Consider the following 25,156-nt stretch of genomic DNA (forward strand, 5'->3'; position numbering starts at 1 on the left):
AGGGAAATAATGACTCGATCGATAATAATTAAAAAGAAACAGTTTTCAAAAGGTGTGCCTTTACATCTGGTAGACTTTTTGTGGCATCTAGGTCATTGTATTTCTAAGTACGTGCTAAATTTGTGTGGTAGATGACCTATCCCTGGTAGCGTCTATATTGACTCTATATTAACTAAACAAGAAAAACATTTTTAAAAAATACTTTCATATTTTAAGCGTAGTTGTATCAAATAGTTTGGACCAGTCATGTAATTAAATTTATAATAGATCTAGTCTAGCAATAATAAATCTGTGCCATTAGAAATATTTTTTAACAATTGTTTTTGTTTATTGCAATGTCATACTTTTAGCTTTCTCAGTACGCCATGATCCTATCACTTGTCTCGACCAAGCCTCCTCACTAACCACTGTGCCAAGGAAGAGGTTATGAAAAAAGAATGTTTGTTAATTTCAAACTTAAACATCTTTCTCTCTACAAAGTATAAACGGAACCAATTGTTTTTACCCCATTGTTTCCCTTGTTCGATACCAAAAAAATAATGACGGATAGTTCATTTACTAATTGTTTAATTGTTTAAATTGATTCTTTTTTTGTCAGGTCAAAGAAATAATTATGTAAAAATTTTAGCTTGATCCGAGATTCTTTGTGGGAGAAATAACGTGTACAAACTTTTTACCAGACAGACAGACAGCGTGAGTTGGTTTGTAAAAAACAGATTTAAATAATCAAAAATATTTTTTTTGTTTTTGCCATTAATTGTATGTAAAAAAATACATTATAGTGACTGTACTGTCACATGTAAAATTAATTCACCTCAACTTCACCTTCACATATCACTTTGGGGCACCACACATGATCTGTCTACCGTCTTTCTCAATTCCTCTCTGTCCTTTGCCTTTGATAAGTTGGATATAATCTTTTTTCACTGACAAGTCGTCCATTCTTGTATGCTGTCTCCCATCGATCTTGTTCCTCAATGTGTATTAAAAGCATATCTTGCAAATAAATGAACGTATAATCAGGTCAGACTTAGGCAATGGCGTATTTGAGTGTTATAAATAGTTCAACATGTATTTGCTATGCCACAGGCTTACACAGAGAGCTAGGGGAAAATGTGTACGTGTTTTAAACACTGCTGCATAACTTTTGAGGTGGTGACCTTTGACATTGAATTCCACCTATTGAAACACCGGGTGACTAGGTCGGGTTGACTTTCTAACGTAACTATTTTAATTGCTTGTTCACAAGCCGTGTTTAACGTGGTGCGTTTGATTTCGATTCTCCTTTCAATACGAAGTGGAATGTTGTCAAATAAATACTAAATACTGTTAGTTCATATATGTGATGATAGATAGTTAGGCCTTGATAGATAGATAGATAGGTAGATAGATAGATAGATAGATAGATAGATAGATAGATAGATAGATAGATAGATAGATAGATAGGTAGATAGATAGGTAGATAGGTAGGTAGATAGGTAGGTAGATAGATAGATAGATAGATAGATAGATAGATAGATAGATAGATAGATAGATAGGTAGATAGATAGGTAGATAGATAGGTAGGTAGATAGATAGATAGATAGATAGATAGATAGATAGGTAGATAGATAGGTAGATAGATAGGTAGATAGATAGGTAGATAGGTAGGTAGATAGATAGATAGATAGATAGATAGATAGATAGATAGATAGATAGATAGGTAGATAGATAGGTAGATAGATAGGTAGATAGATAGGTAGATAGGTAGGTAGATAGATAGATAGATAGATAGATTAGATAGATAGATAGATAGATAGATAGATAGATAGATAGATAGATAGGTAGATAGATAGGTAGATAGATAGGTAGATAGATAGGTAGATAGGTAGGTAGATAGATAGATAGATAGATAGATAGATAGATAGCAGGGGCGGACTGGGTGTCAAATCAGCCTTAGCATCACCATATGATTCGGCCCACAACTTGATTGCGAATGATACGCATAAAATGAACGCATGTATGCAAACGGGTTTCTATAACGTATTGTATAGATCTATGTGAAATCTCAAATTGTAAAAAGAAAGTCTTCTGTGCAATCGGTATCTTAATTAGTTTATTACATTATTTTGATATAACTAAAAGAGTAAAGCATAACACTTGATGGCTGTCTATTAGGGCCGGCCCTAACAATTGCGGGGCCCTATGCGAAACGGTTTGCGCGGGGCCCAGTGTGGGTAGGGATAAGCAAAATGTCAAAATTAAGATTTTGTATTAGAAAAATACATTCGTCTTTGCAATAAAGTTTTATTAAATGATAGCTGATAATGCATTTTTTTTTATCGCGCGTAGGATTGGCACCCCTAAATGACAATTTTGTCAATTTTTAGGAGTTTTAAGGAGATTTTACTAATTTCATGAGATTTTCAAGCCTTTTTTTGTATATTTTGCAATTACAAAAGATTTTCTGGACTTTTTCGTATATTTTGCAATTACAGGAGATTTCCAGTAGGCCCTGAAAAATCAGGAGGAGTTATAATGGTTAAATTTAATAATTTAGACCTAGAATTAGCGCGGGGCCTATGAAAGTGCGGCGCCCACTGCAACCTTATATGTTTCAGTGGCCTAAGGCCTGCCCTGCTGCCTATGTGTGCGTTATACGCTCGGGAGTGTCGTATCGATGGTGCCAGATTTTTGTTAAAACTCTGCCCGCCTCCCTCCTCCAGCCATCCTGTGGGTTGTTTGGGCTATTTTGAAGTAACAATCAAAACATGTTCAACAAATGAAAACAAAAATGTGAAGAGGGAGAGGATGAGAAACGTCCCTCATAAACAAACTACTCGTTGACAGATCGCTTGTACTTGTGTTTAAAATAATATCTTGGTAACGTCTTTATCACCAACCTTCAACACAAAACCCGATCGTACGTGTGCATTTATTCCCGTATTTCGATATCATACAAAATAATGAATCACCAACATTTAATTAACTAATTAATTACTTTTTTTTTGTTGATTCATGTCTTGTCAGGTTCAATGAATGATTGTGCAAAAGTTTTAACTTGATCCGAGAATGGGAAATGGGAGAAAAAACATGTCCAAACTTTGTACCAGACAGACAAAGGTGATATCGGTCCAAATTTGCAGGCACACCTGTATTTCCAAGAATTCGAGCGTTTAAGTCTGCATCATTGTGGACACGAGGAAGTCTTTCTACATCGTCTGGCATGATCTCCAGGAGGAAATGGAGTTGGAAATATTCCTTCGTGAAAGTTGTCATGAGATTCAGCAACATTCCTAAAGTGTTTGTGCCAAACTGGCGAGGTAACCAGTCATTTGACTGCATCACTTGGCAGAGGATTCCAGCAATTGTTTTGTTGTTTTTTTTTTCTTTTAATCTCTCAATTTTTTTACCTTTACTTTTCAATTTCTACTTAGTTCCATGTCTAACTGTTTAAATAAGACTTGTGTTTTGTCAAACGACTCTATAGCTGAGAAATCCTGGGATCTTATCCGGCCTTACGCATAGGCCAACTAGGAGGCAGCCTAGGACCTCCTATTGGTACCATTCGGCAGCCCCACCAGCCCATTTAGGCACCGGCCTACATAGCCAGTCTATTAAATTTTTTTTTAAAAAGAAAATAACAACAAAGTAAGCGTAACTATTTCAAAATTATATAGGGCATAGTGTGACTATGGTAATGGTGTATCCCATGTTTTTTTTGTTTTTTTTACTGTGAATAGTTGTAAAAATGGTGCTATTTTATAATATAACTGCTTGCATATTAAGTCTTCAAAATTCAACATTTCGCTTTCAGAAAAGAAAAAAAGTACCCGTTACACCAGAACTTTGAAAGGTCTAAATAATTATGATGTCGAATTTTCTAGTTTCTGTGATCTAAACGGGTCAGACAGACGGAATGACAGACATACCACACAAAAACTAAATAATGGCTATTCTCCTTTCTTGATAGAGACGAGACCAAATGAGAACAAAAGCTTCTCCCAATATGTACTTTCATTCTAACGCCCTTCACTTTTGGGGGCTTAACTAGTTACTCTTCTCTTATTAAAATTGTTGTCCTTTTAAGAGAGTGTAAAGCATTAGAAATATTATAATACAAGCAATCAATTCAGTGTTACTTATCTATTGGCTTTAAAAAAAGTATCCGACTCATAAACGAAATTTTATTACATAAGACATTAAGGTTTTAATAATCTAGAATTCTTCTTGGGTGTCTTACCGGAGGGCGGGGGGGGGGGAGGGCGCCTCTCCCCCGATACAAGAAGAAGGTATTGTTTGTGGTGACTGAGAATGTGTTCACATTAGCCTGGCAGACAGATAGTAAAAATGTAGCAACAAAAGAACTGTCAGACTGTGAACCGCCTGCTCAACAGAAAGGCATAGTCTAAATGCCCTGACGTATCCCACATTACTGCCCACTGAGCAAAGCTGGCTGATTCCCAAACTACGGCCCGCGAGACATATGCGACCCTTGACGCAGTGGTATTCGGCTCCTCGAAACGCTGTAAGTGCATAATGAAGCCGTTGTACCCACTTACTTTGACGATGTTTTGTGATAATGCAGCCCCGTTTTACTTCTGTAGAAAATGTAAATGGTTCCGGGTTAGGCTTTACTGGTTTAACATGACTATTTAAAGAAAACAACTCTCGAATGGCTGATCTTATCTTATCTTATCTTATCTTATACATCAATTAATTACGTGCTGCACGTATCCATCAGTCTATCTAGTCCTGCATGTTGACCAGAGACTTAAAGTCATTGGTTTTCTGGCTGATTCAGGCAACACATTTCATGCTTTAGTGGCACTAGGGAACTTGAAGCACTTTTACGAATTTGTCCTAGCAGATGGAATTAGAAATTCGTTTTTATCTTTGTGTCTTGTTGAGTATTTTAATAGGTTTTGTATTTGTATAGGTGTAGAATCTGATAACCAAAGATCTAATTGTATGTTGTAGTGAAGAACCAACAGAGCTTGTCTTACTGGTGAAGAATCAACAAAGCTTCTCTTTTCGAAGTAGAATCAATCAATTGTTATTATAAAACGAGAGAGCACGCACTGTACTTGTATACTTTTAACGTCAAATAATAAATTCACTAAAGTAGACTTGACATGAAGCTTAAAACTTGTAGACTCACTGAACTGTTTCTCCATAAACCGAGTCTTGTCAAAACTTCTGGTAGAGGGAATATAATACCAAATTTTATAATTTTTACATACATTTTTTTATTCTTTTGTGTACAGACTCGAAGCTACAGGAAGCCATTGTGTAAAAACGTGACTTTTTTTTTCGAAGCTACTGGAAGCCATTGTATAAAAACAGGCGAAATATTTAAAATAAACAACAAAGCTTAGATAAGGAAATAAGTACTCAATTTCTGTCATTTCTCTCTATACCGCAAGATTTATTTCACTTTATCAATATAATACAAAATAATTACCATTATTTTTTTTATTCATGTGTTGTCATTGACAATGACTAATTGTACAAAGTTTCAAATTAATCCGAGAATGGGAAGTGGGAGAAATAACGTGTACAAGATTCCACACAGACAGACGAAGCGAGTGAGGATGTGTTTTAGTCTTGGTTTAAATAAATGACACTGAAGAGCACAACAAACACAACATTAATGCTTGTGTGAGATAAAAAAAAAGGTGATACATTTTTGTCTTCGATAATATTAGGAAATAACAAAATAGAGGCCAGATCACGGTGACATTTTTTAAATCAATAGGAGCTTTAAGTCTAAGGTCCGTCAACAGCTGGGCTTGAGTTTTGGCACATTTGTGTTGTTGGTCGTCTGGGTAATGAAGCAGACGTGGAGAACATTGACCACTGCTTGGCAATTCCTGTCAGATTTGACACATTTTTATATTACAAAAATATCTGCTTAGACCAGTCAGAGAGAGAGAGGGGAGAGAGAGTTTAGTAACAGATCGGGGGTCCGTAAATGTGGAGAAAAAACAACATTTGGCACAGATTGGGAAGGGGGGACTATGCTCCCCACTTTGATGTGTTGTTTTTGAAAAGATTGATTTTGATTTTCCTTCATCTTTACTTTTGATGGTGTTGCAGTCTTTACAATTCGTTTCGTTTAATGGAACAGTTTTGTTTTTAATAATACCAAGAAGCAGAAGGAGCAAATAGGAATAGACTTACGTCGGTCAAATGACGCAAGGAATGGAATGCAGGGTTAGGGTTAGGGTTAGGGTTTTTTTCAATGGTCCGAAGAGCAAACTACTTCTGTTGAGAATGTTTGAAATTGCATTGTCATCATCATCATCATCTTTCCTTTGCGTTCCTCATGAAACATTGGACTAAAAAAAACACGCCACTCTCCACGGTCTCTTGCTAGTTTTTAATGGCATCCCAGTTCTTCCCGGTCCTTTCGGCTTCATCTAATACACCGCGTCGCCATGTTCTTTTTGGTCTTCCTCTTCGGCTTGTTCCCTGGGGGCTCCACTTTAAGGCCTGTCTAGCTCTGTTGTTGGTATCATTTCTAAGGGTGAAATTGCATTGTGGGCTAATGAACATACTTGCCTGTATCCTTCAATTTGTTATGTTGTGGCGCTAAAGAAAGAGGCGATTCTTAAAATGAACATAGCGTGTGCGTGGGGTCCTTCTAGGTAAACTCGTTGTAGGGTCAAGGTAGAATTTTGGGAAGTCTGTAGCGTTTACCATCACTGATGTATGCCCCCAAAGAGGACAAGCACCCCGAGCCCCCACATGATGGCAAATTCCTAGCTACGCCACTGGTGTGTATGTTACAGTTTTAGTATGTTATGTCATTGAGTTATTATTGTACAAGTGATTACAGTTGGAATGACGTATTTGAGTGAAAAAGAGTTTAAAAGCATAAAAACATAAGGAAAATATATTCAGGACTGTGTTTCTACAGTGTATCGAAGTTGCAATAACTTTTAAGGTACACCCGAATCCAAGTGTGTCTTATGATTGTCCAGAAAATACAAAGCTCTTTCCAAAATAAAGTCGCGATACACCTTTCGTTAGATGAAATCCCTCTTCCTAATCATTCTCTCCAGGCTCTCTCATTCTCTCCAGGCTCTCTCATTCTCTCCAGGCTCCCTCTCTCTCCTTCTCTCCAGGCTCTCTCATTCTCTCCAGGCTCCCTCTCTCTCCTTCTCTCCAGGCTCTCTCATTCTCTCCAGGCTCTCTCATTCTCTCCAGGCTCCCTCTCTCTCCTTCTCTCCAGGCTCTCTCATTCTCTCCAGGCTCTCTCCTTCTCTCCAGGCTCTCTCATTCTCTCCAGGCTCTCTCCTTTTCTCCAGGCTCCCTCTCTCTCATTCTCTCCAGGCTCTCTCCTTCTCTCCAGGCTCCCTCTCTCTCCTTCTCTCCAGGCTCCCTCATTCTCTCCAGGCTCTCTCCTTCTCTCCAGGCTCTCTCATTCTCTCCAGGCTCTCTCATTCTCTCCAGGCTCTCTCATTCTCTCCAGGCTCTCTCATTCTCTCCAGGCTCTCTCCCTCCTTCTCTCCAGGCTCTCTCATTCTCTCCAGGCTCTCTCCCTCCTTCTCTCTGCCTCTCTCTCCTTCTCCAGGTCCTCTCCCTCAAGATTCTCTCTCTCTCTCCAAGTTATATTACCCCCCTCTCTATCTAGGCTCAGTCTTTCTTTCTCCCTTTCCAATTGCTTCTCTTAAATATACATTTTAATTATGAATTTATAAAAAAAATGTAATTCTCTACCCTTCTTTTATTATGACTTTTACCGGACATTCTTTCGTGACATATGTCTGACAGGTAGATGGCCATCATGAGTGTTCATTGTCCATTGTTCTACAGGAGGTCAAACAGTTTAAAAAAAGCAACATTTTATCCTTAATTGTTCTGAAAAGGCGGTTAAAAAAATACAGTAATATTCAAATAATGAAATAAGAAACAGGTCTGGGAGTAGAATAGAAAATAATAACAACAATTTTGTAGTAAACTTATACAAATAGAGTTGAGTGGACTCAAGGGCGTCAAATAGAGTTGAGTGGACTCAAGGGCGTCAAATAGAGTTGAGTGGACTCAAGGGCGTCAAATAGAGTTGATTGGACTCAATGGCTTCAAATAGAGTTGATTGGACTCAATGGCGTTAAATAGAGTAGAGTAGACTAGAGGGCGTCATAAAAAAATCCTGAAAAATAAGTCTACGGATTTAAGATAGAATCCCCTCGGTTCGAAAGCCAAGCGCTTTACCACTCGGCCACTTTAAGGCCCTAACCGTTATCCTAACCCAAAACTTAACCTTTATTAGTTCCTGGACAGCTTCAAAATGGCAGTTGATTTTTCCATTTCACCAAGTCCGCCCTGCAGTAAACAAGCCATTAAAACATTGCGCTTCAACAGAATGAGACAAGTGTCCTGGAAGATAAGCTTTTTAACTAAATGAACATGTCCTTGTATGTTTACTAAAACTAAATAATGCTGACCTCGCACTTCTAAGAGATGTTTACTTTATCAAGAGGCCCGAACTTATGATTGCCCTGAACACCCCTTTGGAAGATAAACTGTATGGAGTCTATGTAAACCATCACAGATATGGGAATGTTATCTAAACCTCTCAAGAATAGGTAGTGGTAGTGGCACAGATGGGGGCAGTGGTATGTATGTAGACAGCCGACGCAAATCGCCCCAGGCCAGCGCTAGGCGAGCGGTCAACCGTGACGAGTTACGACGGTCAGCCAAGACAGTTCGGGAAGGATCTAGAGTGAGTAGAGCTCAGGAGCGTCACAAGGGATGTAGCCATGTTCTCAACGAGAATGGTTGAGCGATGTTCCGTCCGGTTCTAGAAGGCTAGCATAAAGAGCGAAGGTGTCAAGTCGCTTCACGTTACCACGCAACTTCACAAGTACGTGTCGAAGTTGGAGAACCAATCTAGGTGAGGGTCGGTCCGGAACAGAGAATCAAGTGCAAGTCTAGAAAGAGGCGTTACAGAGTTAAGATATTTATACAGTCTGTGTTACGTTGCTGCCAATTGTACAGTATTTATTGAACATTAAAGTGTTACGTTATTTTGGAGCCCTGAGTTGTCAAGTTCTTCAAGTTGGTGGTGTCGTGTGATGCAGTTTGCAGAGAGTCTGAATAGGGAGATTTGTTGCAATATTAATTGATTGACATTCCATAAAATCTGCTGTTTTCGATAACGCCCCTTCCCCTCCTTTCTCTCTTGGCGAAATAACAAGGGATTGTAAACTAGTGGACACCTTGTGTCAGTTTCCTGTGAACAATACATTTGATATGTCAAAGACTATCAGGAGTCAAGACTTCTATTCAAGGAAAGGCGAGGATCACTTCGTGGTTCGTGCTCAAGTTAGGCTTGATAAATCTAACCTCAATGAAACTATTGATTTAAATACAGAGATACATTTGTACAGTCTCTATTCAAGGATAATGTTTCCATGCTTTGTTCATTAAAGATCAGTTTTACACTTGCGTGAGAATCCGCTAGAGCCTTTCATTAGATCATGTTCTCGACATAATTCCGGTGTAACAATTCCTCACAAAGACTCTTCATTTCTGTTGAAAATTGAACTGGAATTCTGCGTTCTAGCATTTCTCATTTTGTTATTGGGCTTGATGGCTAAAAGAAAATCTCTAGGACATTGAACCTGCCACTGTCATTTGTCTTTTATATGTAGGTCTTTTCGTGTCGTGAAAAGATACGGGGATGTACCACATAGGTAAGTGTTTCTCAAACTTTTTTCCATGTCGGAACACTTCACACATTCTAAGTATTTAGCGGGACACTTCACACATTCTAAGTATTTAGCGGGACACTTCACACATTCTAAGTATTTAGCGGGACACTTCACACATTCTAAGTATTTAGCGGGACACTCTGCTTTTTTTTTTAGAGAGGTTAATTCACGGGGTGGCCTACCAGTTAATTATTCCAGTAGTTTGGGAAACACTTATTCAGGCCTCGCAGAACACCAGGGTACCGCGGAACACAGTTTGGGAAACACTGACATAGACCATCCTCGTTGTCTTCGTTAGTAGTATTCTTATTAAACTCACTTAGGAGCTTTGATCTTTAACATCACACATTAATGTTTTTTTTTTTTCGTTTTTCGATTTCAGTGATATGATTCCAACTTTTTCTATTATCATTTACACCTGTTTGATCCTCGTGTCGGTGTAGGCCTAGTATAACGTATTATAAATAGCATATCTTTTTTAGAAGAATTGGCCGAGCCTTTTTTTTTTCTTTGTATTTTTTTTTGTGTCTACTGTGAATAGGAGAGGGAATTGGTTGTTACTTCTGAATAAGTATTGTATTTAGCTTTCCAAGCTCCGCTAACCCTCCACCAGATCTCATAATTTTCCAAACCCTAAAAAAATCTATCGCTTATACTAAATTCGATTTTATAAAATTTTTAAGGCATTTGGCGTCTATTTGCACAATTAGCGTTATCGAAATTAGATTTAAATTTCGATTTTTTTGGCACATGGCACAATTTAGGCTATGTCGTTATTATTATAATGTCGACATTAGAGAATCCTATGCATGTTTTCAGATTGCTAAGATTATAATAAAGGGTTCTGAATACAAAGAAACATTTGAGTCGAGTGTGTGTTAACAATTTAAGTTTAAGAAGAATATGATTATATTTTGAAAAAAAAAATATATAATAGTAAAACCAAAGTTTTCACCTTGAGGCCAATTTGCTAGTAGGCCTATTTTCCCCTAAAGATATACATTAGTCAAATAACTAGGAAAATCGTTAGCGCCGTTTTTAAAATTCTCATCTAGCTTCCATGTTTCAGTTTCAATGACAAGCGCTAATAAGAGGAACTGTACTAAAACATTATTTTAAGAATAGTAGATCTTGTATACAAGATTAAGTTGAGGCTATTATTCTAAAGTATACAGTCAATTGGCACGCCTTTGCAGACAGCAAAGATCAGTTTGTGAGTATGATTTGATAGACATTGTAACAAAGGCGCATGCATAATTTCCGTACCAAACAAACAAACAAAAAAAGACACACAAAAGACAATAGCTTTCCGACTTTATCAGCGTACACAATATCTAGACAATATCTTTGTCAGCACAGCATGGGTCTATCTGTCAAAAAGGGGTGTCAATATTTCAGGCAAATGGTTAATTTTTTTTTGTTCGGTGTGTGAATTATAAATATACTGAGAGGTGTTTTGTGAAGCTTTAATCCCAGAGTATATCTTCTTGTTAGGGAAAACCTTTCAAGAAGTCTGTCAGACGTGTTTGCAGATCCTAGATGTGAGTGTAGGAAAGTGAGAGAGTGTGTGTGTGTGTGTGAATGGGGTGATTCTTGGAGTTTTCTTCCTCTCTCCTTCTCGCTTTTTGTTTCTCTCTCTATCTGCATGTTCCTCATTCTTCTTTCTTCTTTGTATTTCTTTTCTTTTCTTATACAATACAGACGTTACTTCAAAAAAGAAGATGATGAATTTAATGATGCATATTAACCAATGGCTTTAAATTCTGCCAAGTCACTGGTTTTCCTGGCTGGCTCAGGCAACCCATTCCATGCTCTAATAGCACTAGGGAAGAAGGAGTATTAATAAAAAATTGTCCTAGCATATGGAACGAGCAATGTGCCTTTATCGTTGTGTCTTTCTGAGTATTTTATTAGATTTTGATTTTGTATTTGAAGATTATGTTTTTTTTATGTATGATTGCTACTTTACTTTCGAGTTTTCTCTCCTGAAGGCTTTCTAAATTTAGTGATTTTACTAAAGGTGTTACTTTAGTCAAATGTGAATATTCGTTTGTTATGAATCTCATTGCTCTATTTTGTGTCTGTTCCAGTTTCTTTTTTTTTTTTAGAGTTGGGGGGTCCCAAACGGAAGATGCATATTCTATTATTGGCCTAACCAAGGTTATATAATATTTTAGTTTTATGTTCGTATGTTCTTTTACACACACACTGTTTTTTCCTCTCCCATTCTATTGTGATAAACCATATTGAATGGAGATATCCTTTGGCTTTTTGTTTTTTTACAAAGCTTATATCAACTCACTCTGTCTGTCCGTCTGTCTGCTAAAAAGTTAGAAAATTTTCTTTCTCCCACTTCCCATTCTAGGATAAAGTTAAAAGTTTGCACTATTATTCATTGTACCTGACAAAACATGAATCAATAAACTTAAATTAACCAATTATTTAATTAATTATTGGTAATTAAGTATTTTGTTAGATATTAAAATAAGGGGAATTAATGCTACTTAACGAGAGATATGGATGTATACATGGATTCATTCCCTTATTACGTTTTGGGAGAGGGGGAGAGGGTCATTGGGGTGTCACTGGTAAAAGTTTCAGAAACACTAGATTTCACACTCACAGTATACCTTTGTTCTAATAAATTATCCCTGTCTGTTCTGAGCTTCAGACTTGTCTGTCTTATGAAATTACAGAAATTAATGATAAAAAAAAAGAAAAAAAAACAACGTACGTCCTGAGGTCCTCGTCTCCTTATAAGGATTTTTTATCAGTCTCAATGTTTGGACGTCACTTTCTATCAGAGAAGAAAACATGCTTCATTAGGCTCAAGACAGTCGAGAATGGGTTTCTCCATGGGAAGCCTCTCAAGCCTTCGGTCGAGGTTTGATGGCAGTATGGACGATAGCTTCAATTAGAGCATCGATACTTATCGGAGGGATTAATGCGTTATGTAAATTAGATAACAGTTACTATTATTGATATTGTAATGTTGTACATAATTTTTTATCTCTAAAATCCCCAAAAGTTTTCTGCCAAAATTTATCTGAATTTTCTTCCCATCTATTATTTTCCTTTCGTAACTCTCTTTTAATATATGCATTGTCTTAACCGCCACATTGAAAACTAAATCTCTGATGGTAAGTTGTAACTCAGTTAAAGATTATCTATTGCAAAGTTGCCACGCAATTTAGGCAAGACATATGCCTTTTATATACTTTTTAAAAAATATTTACACTGTCAGGAGTAGGGCATTATTTAATGAACCATATTTAGTTTATAAAAATCATTACTTAGCGTTGTTCAATGCTCGAATGTAACGATTTTTAAAGTCATAGCTACGTACTCAGTTTCTGTAAAGTCAAAGCTACAAACTCAGTTTCTTACTGATATTTAAAGTGACTGCAGATTTCAAAGGATTTCCGTTTTATTCTACTGGCGTACTTGTTATAGCTAAGCTCGGTGTCATTGTAAAGATATACTCTATCATTATGGCGTTGTCTTCGAGTCCGAAGCTTAAGAGATGAATGCATTATTTTACTTGACTACGCTGACCCAGTTGTGACTTATCTAGTCACATATGATAAAGACAAAGCCGTTGTCTGCCGGAAGTCTATTAACAATTTCTTTTTTCTTTCGCCTGCGCATGTTTTCAGCAAGGGCTTTGTTTTTTTCTCAAATGTGTATCCATCTCCCTATCAAAAGCCCTTCGTTGTGCAGCTGTGTTCCTCTAAGTTAGTGAGAGCCAATTGATGTCATTGATATTTATATCGTTTTAGGACGAATACATTTTTACTTTTATTTTAATAAACTCTAAAACAAAAGGAAGCAGCGATAACAAAATGTTGCACAAGGAATGTACTAAGATTTAAAACATGCCGCAAAATATATATAGGCCAGACTTAGTGTACCTCAAACCAATACTAAACAGTGGCACATGACAGAGCATCATGGCTTCGCGCTGTGAAAACTGGCGCACAGGTTGCTGAGGAAAAGAGAACAGCGCTGGCAGAAGAAAAGCGCCAGAGAAGAAAAGCGCCAGAGAAGAAAAGCAAGGCAAACGACTCTAGCTCCAGCTGGAATAACCTGCCCAGTGTGCAGCCAAACATTCCGGGTTCACATAGGTCCAACCATCCACACGAGGAGGCACAAATTCCCAGTGCAATGCCCTCAGCCACCTGGATGACAAAAGTGGTCATCATCGAACCACGATGGACGAACTATATATATATAGCTGTTAGGGATGGCGCCGGGTCGGGCCAGTGATCCTCGTCTGGGCTTGCCTGTTTCGTTTTTCTATGTTTCGGCCATATTTTCTTCATTTTCTTTTCTTAATAACCTTGGTACCTTAGTGCTGCTATAATTATATGGTATATGTCATGTTTAAAGATGGCGAATAATATTTCTTTAACGTATTTTTTTGTGTCTTCTCTAGTCCAAGTGTTCACTGATGGAGGACAACCCTCACCAGTACGACATCCCGATATGGTTTAACGGGACACAGAACTGGATGACGGGATTGACCAAGAGAACCACTTGTGATGACCTCATCTACGCCCTGCTCTACAGCAACGCCCTGCACGAGACGGACGCGACGGAAAGCTACGCCATTTTTGAGAAGTGGCGGGAAGTGGAGCGACCTCTATCGGTAACGAAAAAGAGGCTAAACTTTTTTCATTCTTTTGTTTTTCTGCCTTTGATAGAGCTTTGAAACTCCAATAGTTCCAATTTCCGCTTTGAAAAATCCTTAACATGCCCTTAGCCAGGAAGGGGTAACTCTGAATAAAAAAATATTAAGAAATAAAGATTTCCAATAATTATACTAAAAATGTAAGATCTTATGTTAAAAATATAATTGATCTTTTTAAAGAAATCACAAATACAACTTATTGATTATCGAAACTAAAAATAAATAACATTAGCAACATCTTATATTATTGTTATGGAGTGCGTGCGTGTGTTTAATAATAATAATTTTTATTTATAAAGCGCTGTTAACAAACAAAATGTAGGCTCAAGGCGCTGTAATAACATTACAAACACGACAGCTAAAATGACAAACTAATCTAAAAAAGTTTTAAACAGATAAGTCTTAATGTTCTTCTTAAAAGTGGTGTAGCATATTGTCTGTCTGAGATCAATGGGGAGTGAGTTTTGGTCTGTGCACTGAAAAAGCCCGCAGACCGTAGCTTTTGAAGGAGAAACGTGGCACCACTAAAAGCGTTGAGTCCATTGAGCGCAGGGCTCTCTGGGGGACGTATGGAGCAATCAGTTCGCTAATGTACAAGGGCATCTCATTGTTATATTTACACTGATGTTTGTAGTGTAATCTTGAAAAAAATTAGGGCGATGTTTTCATTGTGTAGTCTGGGGAGTTTCTGATGAAACCACGAGGTGGTGTGGCGTAATGCAAGGGAATAAAGAGAACAAGGAGTTGTTTATTTAAATGACGTGAGACAGAAAGGATGTGTATTTGTAGTGAGCTGTTTCTGGTTTTAAGTATTATTTCTCTTGTTTCTACATGCATCCACTTTCAAGTTGAATCTGATTATAATGTTAACAAAAAGTTACCTTAAATTTTGTTTATAATCAGGAAGTTTGTTCAGACTGATTATAAGTTCTACAGTATTAATTTTATGCGCCTACATCCTGTATGGCGATCTAATAGAAGGCAGGAGAGCCGTTGGTCGCCCACTTTTACCCACTGGCGGATCCAGAACTTTGGAGTGGGGGGGGCGATTTTTTTCCAAACCCTAACCCTAACGCCCAGTAAACCCTAAACCTATGCATAAACGTGCGTACAGCCGTGAAAAAAGCAAGAAAACGATTTTGGGTGTCGGGGCTTCGCCCCGAACCCCACTGAGGAAACTCAAAGCGCTCTCCCAGACCCCCAAGTTTGCAAGAGGAAGGCCTCAACATTACTGTTTTTTTTTGTTGTGTTTTTTTTTCGCCGAACATTGAGAAAATGTCTTATTTTATTCTCATATATCGAATATATATATATATATATATATATATATATATATATGAGGCCTTCCTCTTGCAAACTTGGGGGTCTGGGAGAGCGCTTTGAGTTTCCTCAGTGGGGTTCGGGGCGAAGCCCCGACACCCAAAATCGTTTTCTTGCTTTTTTCACGGCTGAAACGCATTCTCCTGACATCTACAACTCATTATTTATTAGTGGGGTGGGTTCGGGGCGAAGCCCCGACGCCAAAAGCGTTTTCTTGCATTTTTCACTGCAGAAACGCATTCTCCTGACATGTACAGCTCATTATTTATCAGTGGGGTTCGGGGCGAAGCCCCGACGCAGAAAGCGTTTTCTTGCATTTTTCACGGCTGAAACGCATTCTCCTGACATCTACAGCTCATTATTTATTTATGGGATTCGGGGCGAAGCCCCGACTCCAAAAGCGTTGTCTTGTATTCTTCAATGCAGAAACGCATTCTCCTGACATCTACAGCTTATTATTCATCAGTGAGGTTCGGGGCGAAGCCTCGACAATAAAAGCGTTTTCTGGCATTCTTCACCGCATTCTCCTGACCTACAGCTCTTTATTCATTCTTTTATAAAGGACCTTTTGAATAATGTGGAAAAATATTCTAATATGAATTTATAGTCCTTTAATACATTGCAAATACAACCGATTTGTACTTTGAAAAGATAAGATACCCCACATATTTAGATTAAGGCTTTGAGGATCGCCGCCGAAAAAAAAATATTCGATTAATAATATTCAATAAAATTCAAGCATAAATTGTGAGTTATAGTCCTAAATTTATTTAACTAGAAAAATATGAGATAGAGTAAAGGTTGGAAAAAGTCGACTAGGAAAAGATTATCTGGCTTTTGAACTCATCTCAACCGTGACTGTTATATTGAAAAATTTCATTTGAATTATAACTTTTCCAATCCAAAGTCTTTCTTAAAATAGTTATGATAAATTCATGGGAAATTACACAAACTCTCTCTGGAAAGGGGAATGGCGGTAAAATGAAAACGATTAATGCTCGCTCCTTTTTATAATTTCTGCTAATGATTGCATTTTGCATTAAAGAATAGGGGTTGGGCGACTCGATATAAGAATTTACGTTATAGCATATATAAATTATATTAGTGACAGATTTGTTAAATTTTGTAATTTCTTACTATAAAACAAAAAGAAAAAGTATTGGTTTGTCCGATGGGGGGAAGGTGATTGCATGTATCGCACTTCCACCTGTTTATATTATATAGATATTCGACTAATTTTGTTCACATACTATGATTTCTCCATAAAAGTAGGACCGCCCCCCCCCCACTCAAAGAGTTTAGATGGGAAAGGCAGTAGAGGCATTCGCTCCTCCCCTTCCAATCGGCCAACAGGTGAACGACATAATATAAAGACCGGTTAAAATACCAATAACAAGTTTTAATCATATAGATATGTAATTGATTCTGTTAGCAATATGTGATTTCTACGAATAAATAGGACCGCCCCCCCCCACTCGAAAGTTTATGGTGGGGGGGGGGCGGATTGATGCCATCGCCCCCTCCCGACCCCACCAAATCGGCCAAAATACTAGAAGGGGGGGGCGAATTAATCTCAAAATAGGTTGAAATATAAATAATTAGTATATATTATTAACATAAGTAATAAATTCGTATACAAATTGTGTGAATTCTATACTAAAATTCGTCCGCCCCCGGGGGGGGGGGTCGGCCGAGTGGGGGGGGGGGCGATCGCCCCTACCGCCCCCCCCCCTGGATCCGCCAGTGCTTTTACCCTATACGGATGTATGCAAACGCGACATGAAGCTCTTCAAAATTGACACTAGCAGATGGGAAGAGGTGGCACTGGATAGATCCACATGGAGAGAGAGCATAAAGGAAGGGTCACGGATTGCAGATGTCATACACAACAGAAGCTGAAAGAAGGGTGAAAATGCAACGGCGCCTGGTGATCACATATGCCCAACCTGCGATCGCAGCTGTGTATCAAGGATTGGCCTCTTTAGTCAGACAAGAAGTTGCAAAGGGAAAAGATCGTCTCTCGAGACGTTAAGTAAAATGCCACAGAGACATCGGTTTAGTTGTACTAGCTGTCTAGAGTTAGAAACCAACAAACAGAAGAAAAAAATCAATATCTAAAGAGAGTCACGTGTAGGACATAAGGGAAAAAAACAACAACAATTCGGCCCCACTTAGAGGATTAATTTCAACATGCTTCATACGAATTCAGTAATCAGTTAATCCTTTGTTTGAGACAAGGGGCTTAGTCTCGAGAAGATCTGGATCAGGAGTTTAACACGTTCATTCAGGAAACTACCTATTTTTTTTTAAATTCTGTCAACATGCACACCAGATCTATTCACACCTGTGTGGTATTTGATGCACACAATTACTTTGAAACTATTTCTTACAAAGCGTATTCATATCAACTCACTCTGTCATTCTGGTACATAGTTTGAACACGCTATTGCCTTCCCATTGTGGGATCAATTTGAAACTTAGCACAATTATTCAATGTCTATGGTGACACATAAATCAATTTTACAAAATAAATTATTGACCAATTAGGCAATTAATTATTGATAATTATTTTTTTTATGATAATTTGTTTTTGAAAATGCACTGAATCAACTCAATAATCTTATACATAAGAATTTCGGTTACTTCTGTTTTATAGAGAAAAGGGATATAAATCTTGAAATATTTATAGATGTGAAAGACTTTCCATTATATAAGCTTTGTTTTTCTTTTCTAAAGAAATGTTAAAAATATTTTTTTTATTATCACTGAAATGTGTTCAATAGCTATACAGTCATAAATTCTAGAACAGTGGTGGGCATATTTTTTTAGAAGCGGGCCAAATAGTGAAATTATAATTTTTTAATGACATCACATCTTAACTAATGTGATGTATGGAGCTACGAGTGTTTTGATAATAGTTCTTGTTAATTTGGTTCAGTCTGGGGAGGGGGGGGGGTGAGAGAGACAAGAAAATGTTCTTATTACCTCGTGATAAGCACGTCACCTGCACAGTTTTTACAGTTAACATCCAATTAAATTTGGAAATGGATCGGGGAACTAGGATCGGGGAACTAGATCTAGTATTACAGACATCTCCAAACAGGCGGGGCAACTCGTGAATGCCGTAGATAACTGTAGTCGTACGCTCATGAATGGCATTCTCACCGATTCACTGACGTAGACTTCTAGTGGGTATTTTACAATCTAGGCTGCTTCGGTCTTTTCGTTCAACTCAGATTTACCGCGATCGCTGTTGTGTAATAACTATGCATACCTAGAGAGATATAGCGAAAATAAGTGCGGGAGTTTACTTTGGTGAATTGGTTTGTCGGTTTAACATTTCAAGTCTCCTGCAATGAACTTTGTTCTGATTAATAGAATCACAACTACGATGTAGTTTTGCATATATATATATATATATATATATATATATATATATATATATGTCTCGGAAGACAATGGATGCGCCCAGTGAATATTCCTCTCCGGGGCGCATTCCTGGGCCTTAAGTGGTCATGGGTGGCCCATGCGTCATGGTCACTCTCTCGACCTTGCTGATGAGTACCAAAGGAACGCTTCGTATTACGTTCTAAGACTAAGACTGCTTTATTGATCCTTACGGAGATTTGTTCTTGTTGTTACATTTGGCACCAACTTAGTTGCAGAAGCTGCGGGAGGGAATTTCATAGTTGATACTTCCAACGCCTAAGGGTTTTCACTCCCAATTTTTCCTTGTCGTTGTCTCCTGAAGCCTTGTTACCGCAAGGCAGCCGGGGTTTGAAGTCAGAATACCCCTCTCCTAGAGCTAGATGAATTGTCTTACTAGGCTGACGAGCTCCATCCGCCCGAAGCTCCCAGTTTTGTGGCGCCAGGTATCTGGCTTTATCCCTTCACCTTTTAGTAAGAGCAGTTTCGCCGGGCTTAGTATCTAAGCCACACGAGCAGGCTTTTGCAGAATAATATATATATAACAATATTTATATGTAAGCCAAATATTACAAAAAGACAAAAAACAAGAATAACATTAAAATACTTTAAAAAAAATAAAGCTGTAACTGTATCAATTAGTTTGGATCAGTACTTAATTATATGCATAATTGACCTAAACATATAAATCTGCGCGGCTAGAAATATTTTTACCAATGGACCTCATTCACCAATCGCAAACAAACAACATTTAGCCACGTGGTGCTCTATCTCTTCTATATAATTTACGATCAAATGTTTACTTCATGATGGTTGTCACGTGACAGTTTTTTTCATTGTTTTATCAATAAGATCACGTGACTAAATGTTGTTTATGATTGGTGAATGAGGTCCATTGTTTTTGTTTTTAACTTTTAGCTTTCTCGATGCGCTCTGATCCTATCACTTGTCTGGACCAGTTGTGAAAGTAGGTGGGAAGAATGGAGGTATCTTGGTGAATGTTCACATGATAGTTTGGGTTAGGGTTACATGGTGTTTTTTTTTTAACGAGTTCACAACCTATCAGGTAGCCATTGCGGTGTTCCCATATTTAATGTTTGACAAAAGGAACAGACAACTCTAGAACAAACCAGGGATCATACAAACACTCTTATTATTTCACCATATCTCTACACAGAATGCCATACTGACGTCTTGCAGTAAGCCTTTCCAAAATGTTTATTCATAATATTCACTCCTTTAAATCATTATCGGTTGAAAAGCAGCCAAATATAAGCGGCCTATGTGTGCGTAAGTTTTAGCAGTTTTACTGTAATCTAATCACTTGAGCTCTATTTTATTTTCGTCTACTTTTTCCTCGTGGCTTCTATTGTTGAGTGTAAAGAACAAAGTAAACAGATTAGCTATTAGCAGTTTGTTTTAGAGTTTACCCACATAGCACACACACACACGTACGCACTCTCACCCAACATGTGTAAAGGCACTTAAAGATCTACACACGGGAAGAGGTTTTTACTTTTGTTATCAGCGCCTCGAGCAAGTTCCTATATTGTAGTATTGTTAATTTGTCATTCTAGTTCTTACATCTATGTTAAACCATGGAACTATACTAATGGAACACCAGCTTCGAGTTTTTTACAAAGCCAAAGAGAGTCGAAGTGCCGTCGCGCATCATTTTCGCGCATGGTGCAATGTGGAGAAATCCATGATGATGCCAAAGAAGAGATTTACTCCGTCAGTCCCTTGCAATGGGTGTAAAACTTTCGTACGCTCTATTTGATTAGATGTGTAAAAACTTCATCCATTTTCTGACTATCTGATATAATAGATCAAATTTTCCCGAATAAGAGATCGTCACGAAAGTTATTTTTTTCGACCACCCTATAAAATGCCACATTTTTTTCAAAAAAATAGAATCTAAATTCCGAAAATACAATCTTTCAGTGTTTCTGTGTTTGGTTTATTTACACTAAATCTGGATGAAGACCTGTCTACCGTTCCTCTAAATACGTATTTGTTACGATATACTAAATTGCACAAAATAAAAATAGGAGGCCTAATACAGTTTTGACACTCCAAGCTACGCATTTCTAATCGTTTTTTTATTATTATCGAAAGGACTAGGCTATAGGCATACACGTCTCGTGGGAAACAAAGAAAAAGTTCATCTCGGTAATATTGTAGCCTAAATAAAATGACAAAAAAACAACAACAACTATAGCCTAATCTAAAATAAAATAGATATAGAGCTAGATTTTCTTGGACGAATGATACAAAATAAGTATAAATAATAAGTCATAGTCATATGAATCTGATAGATCTAAAACAAATACTGATAGTCATTCATTAATTAATTATTAGAATTACTTGACTACCAACTGGGTATTTTTATTGCCAAAATACAATGTATTTTATGTGCATTTATTAAAAACAACTACCAAAAATTAAGCGTTCGACGCAACTAGATCTAATATTAATAATATAGATTCTGGTTCTAGATCCAGAAAGCTACTTCTCTAATTCAGTTTTCTAGTTTAATTCTAGTTAGATCTAGATGTCTAGACCAGTAGATCTAAATCTAGCCAGTGTTTTTGTCATGGAATAGATCTATAAACCTGCAGCCGCCTACTGATCACGATATGACAGATACTATTGATGAGATACTCTCTCTACTTCTATATAATATCTAGATCTAGTAATCTAGTAGATCACAGTAAAACTAAATGTGTACTTCCGACTTTAGCTCAACAAGTCTACTCCAAAGTATACTAGTAAAGTCACAAAGTGTAAAGGATCATTATATATTCAAATAAAAAATTTATAGTCCTAAATCAATCGAATAATCAGTCACTAATTTGACTAATCTAATTGTTATTTTTTATATGGTCAGTGTTATTGATGACTTCTGACTTGTACACGAGTTGCAGAGATTCTAGCTTTTATTTTGATGACATATTACGATATATCAATGATATTTAGATAAACGCAAGTACCTAGAGGAACTGACAGAAGGACCATTTAATATAAGGCAAAGAAGTAAGATGTTTATAATCCATCAAACTCACAGAGGACTTGTGTCATTTAACGGCATTTCATGCATTTACAGAAGCTACAAACTATGCTACAAAAATGATAGGCTTGTCTTTGATTCCTAAGACGTATGAGGAATGCTATGTTTCCAGAGGCTACTCAGCCCCAGCTGTGACCTACATATTATGCCACACTGAGCACAGGCATAACCATTGTCCACCTGTGGTAGAATCAGTTTTTTTTTTTTTTTTTTTTTTGCCATCTACCCTCTGCAATTAATTTTCATTGGTGTATACCACACCTTTGTAAGTGACCTCCAGCTGTCTCGTTCTGAAGCTGTATGCAACCAGGTGCTCTCTTATTCTATGTCAGTTAAAGTAAGTTGGTGCCTAAGCTTGTCTTTAAAGCATTTCTGTGGTACCTCTTTACGTGCATATGACATGTTAAGCAAATGGTTTAGCCTATCGGAATGCCATTTCGGAAAGTATAGGTGCTTAAAATGAAACTCCAAATATCTGGACTTCCAGTTACCAAGAAAATAAGCTTAGGTTTCAAAGAGACGACACTGGCATTTCAGTTAAGACGATCAGTAAAATTAATAGCAACTTTAATTGCAGTCCACCAAACAAGATTAAAAAAAAAAAAACAAGTGTGGCTTCAATAGCATTGATGATATTTAGTTTACTTTTATCTCATTTACTAGTATTACTATTTCATTGACTAAGGTTTTTTATTGTGAAATTGAAATAGGCATAAGTACATGTACTAGTTCCTGCAATTTGATGAAAAATAATAATTAAATTGTGTGTAGTCTATATACAAATGTTTATAAGAGATCACAGCTTAGCTTAATTTACTTAATATTTTAAAACTATGATTTTGTGTTCTGACTCTACTCTAAATAAATTATATTTTATTTTAAGAATGCAAAGTTGGAAATTCTGTTCTGATGAAAAAAAAATTATTAAACTAAAGTAGATGTTTATGGTTCTTTTGTATTTATTTCTAAATTATTTATTCATTAAAAATTAATTGCTCATTAACATTTACTTGAAGTAAAGATCAAAAACACAAATTCAATACATGATCAGCTCCCAATTCACGCAGATCACAGCCCATCACTATTCATTTCAAAATGTTGCTTTAAATTGTTAAGAAACATATATGTATCACACAAGTCCAAGTTGATCAGAGTGTCATAGCAAATTATTAACTAGATATGTGAGTTTTATATTAAAGTGCTGAATTTCAGGGGATAGATCCAACTTGACACCACATCATTTATTATTTCATGAACTCATGGGTCTGGGCATGGCATGGGAACTATTATTTAATGTATGGGGTGTAGGCAAGGCATGGATTATAAATTGTCTTGTATAGATTAGATTGGGTAAAACTTCCCAATCGAAGGTAACTTTTACTGATAGATCTGGATCAATTATAAATTTATGGGATCTAGGCCTGCATAAATTTTATCTTTTATTTATATATTTTATGTGCATATATATATGTCTAGATTCTATAATTATATCTTAATAATAATTTTTGTAGATGTCATATAATATCTAAAATATTAAGTATAGATCAGTAGATTTAGAATTTTAGCTAGTAAATATTTTTATATTCCAAATCTAAACTGGATCTATATATTGTATATCTATCTAGAATTTAGATCAGTAGATTTAGTATTTTAGCTAGTAAAATACTTTTATATTCTAAATCTAAACTGGATCTAGATCTAATTATTCTAGAAGCTTAGATCTAGAAGACTAGTTGTCAAGATTTGACTACACTATGGCTAAGGCTAATGCACTAGCTAAGTAGGCTTACTAGATAGATCAAGAGACTAGAGTACTAATAGTAATAGACTCTTGCCTCGTTGGGCCTCTCAAATCAGCTACAGACTTTAGAGACAATTTAGGAAGGTGAACTTCGATCCAATTCCAAGATCTACAAACTACAAGTTAGAGTCTAGCTAGAGATGATGATCGATAGATCTAGAGTTCTAGATGTAGACTAGATCTATAAACATTCATATTGATCTCATGTATGGTCTAGATCTAGAGAAAATAGAGTGGAAATCATGACTTTATTAGATCTATTGAGTTATTTTTAAAAAAAATATCTTTAAATAGATCTAGAACCATAGTCTAAGTCTGGGTGTTGTAGATCTAGATTATTCTAGATATAAGAGATCTATAGATAAGTTCGGTTTTTTAAAAAATGCGCATTCGAAATTTAAAATACCCAGATTTAAGTATTAATATACCCATATTGGTAGGGCCGCGTTAATCATTTATTAGATTCATTAAAGCATGTCTATATAAAAGATATTATTATTAAAATAATATATTATTATATAAAAGTTATAGTTGTGAATATTTACTAAAAAAACTAAAATAATGAATTTTTTACTTTTGCCAATTAACACTCTGGCTGGCAAAAAGGATGACTCCTCAATACCTGGCAATACTGTGAAAAGACGATAACTGCATGAGTTGGTTTGGAATTGTATTTTGTAAGACTAACTTAAAAAAAAAAAATCCTTCAAGAGAATAAACGAAAAAAGGTTTGTCAGAAAAAAAGCTGGCTGGACTACGCAAATAATGGACCAGCCTCTCTCTCTTGATATCTTGTTAAGAACATTGGTGACCGGGAAAAGTGGAGGATTTGGTTACGCGGGACAGATGATAATGATTTCATGTACATAAAAAAAATCCAGATTTTGTGTAAAATACCCAAATGTGAAACTACTGAAATCAGCTATTTTAATGGGGTGGCCTTAAAAAAATAACTTTTGTGACGATCCCTTATTCAGGAAAATTTTATAAATCACAAAACATTGTGAGAAAATGGATGAAGTTTTTAGAGATCTAATAAAATAAAGCCTAGGAAAGTTTTACTCTCATTGAAGGTCAGTCCAAGTGATTGGAGGAGTAAATTTCTTCTTTTGCATCCTCCTGAATTTCTCCATATTGCACCATGCGTG

At 36.6% G+C, this 25,156-nt stretch overlaps 1 protein-coding gene across 2 annotated transcripts in view; it reads left to right on the forward strand.

Moving 5' to 3' along the window:
• The window catches only part of LOC106052309 (uncharacterized), a 78,821-nt gene that overhangs the window by 41,746 nt on the left and 11,919 nt on the right, over positions 1 to 25,156 (forward strand). For both annotated transcript variants that reach the window (XM_056044403.1, XM_056044404.1), the window contains exon 3: positions 14,137 to 14,349. In XM_056044403.1, coding sequence (XP_055900378.1) covers positions 14,152 to 14,349 — 198 coding nt within the window. In that variant the 5' untranslated portion in view covers positions 14,137 to 14,151. The remainder of the gene's footprint in view (positions 1 to 14,136; positions 14,350 to 25,156) is intronic.

Source organism: Biomphalaria glabrata, chromosome 10 (assembly GCF_947242115.1).
Source record: "Biomphalaria glabrata chromosome 10, xgBioGlab47.1, whole genome shotgun sequence".
Classification (NCBI taxonomy): Eukaryota; Metazoa; Mollusca; class Gastropoda; family Planorbidae; genus Biomphalaria; species Biomphalaria glabrata.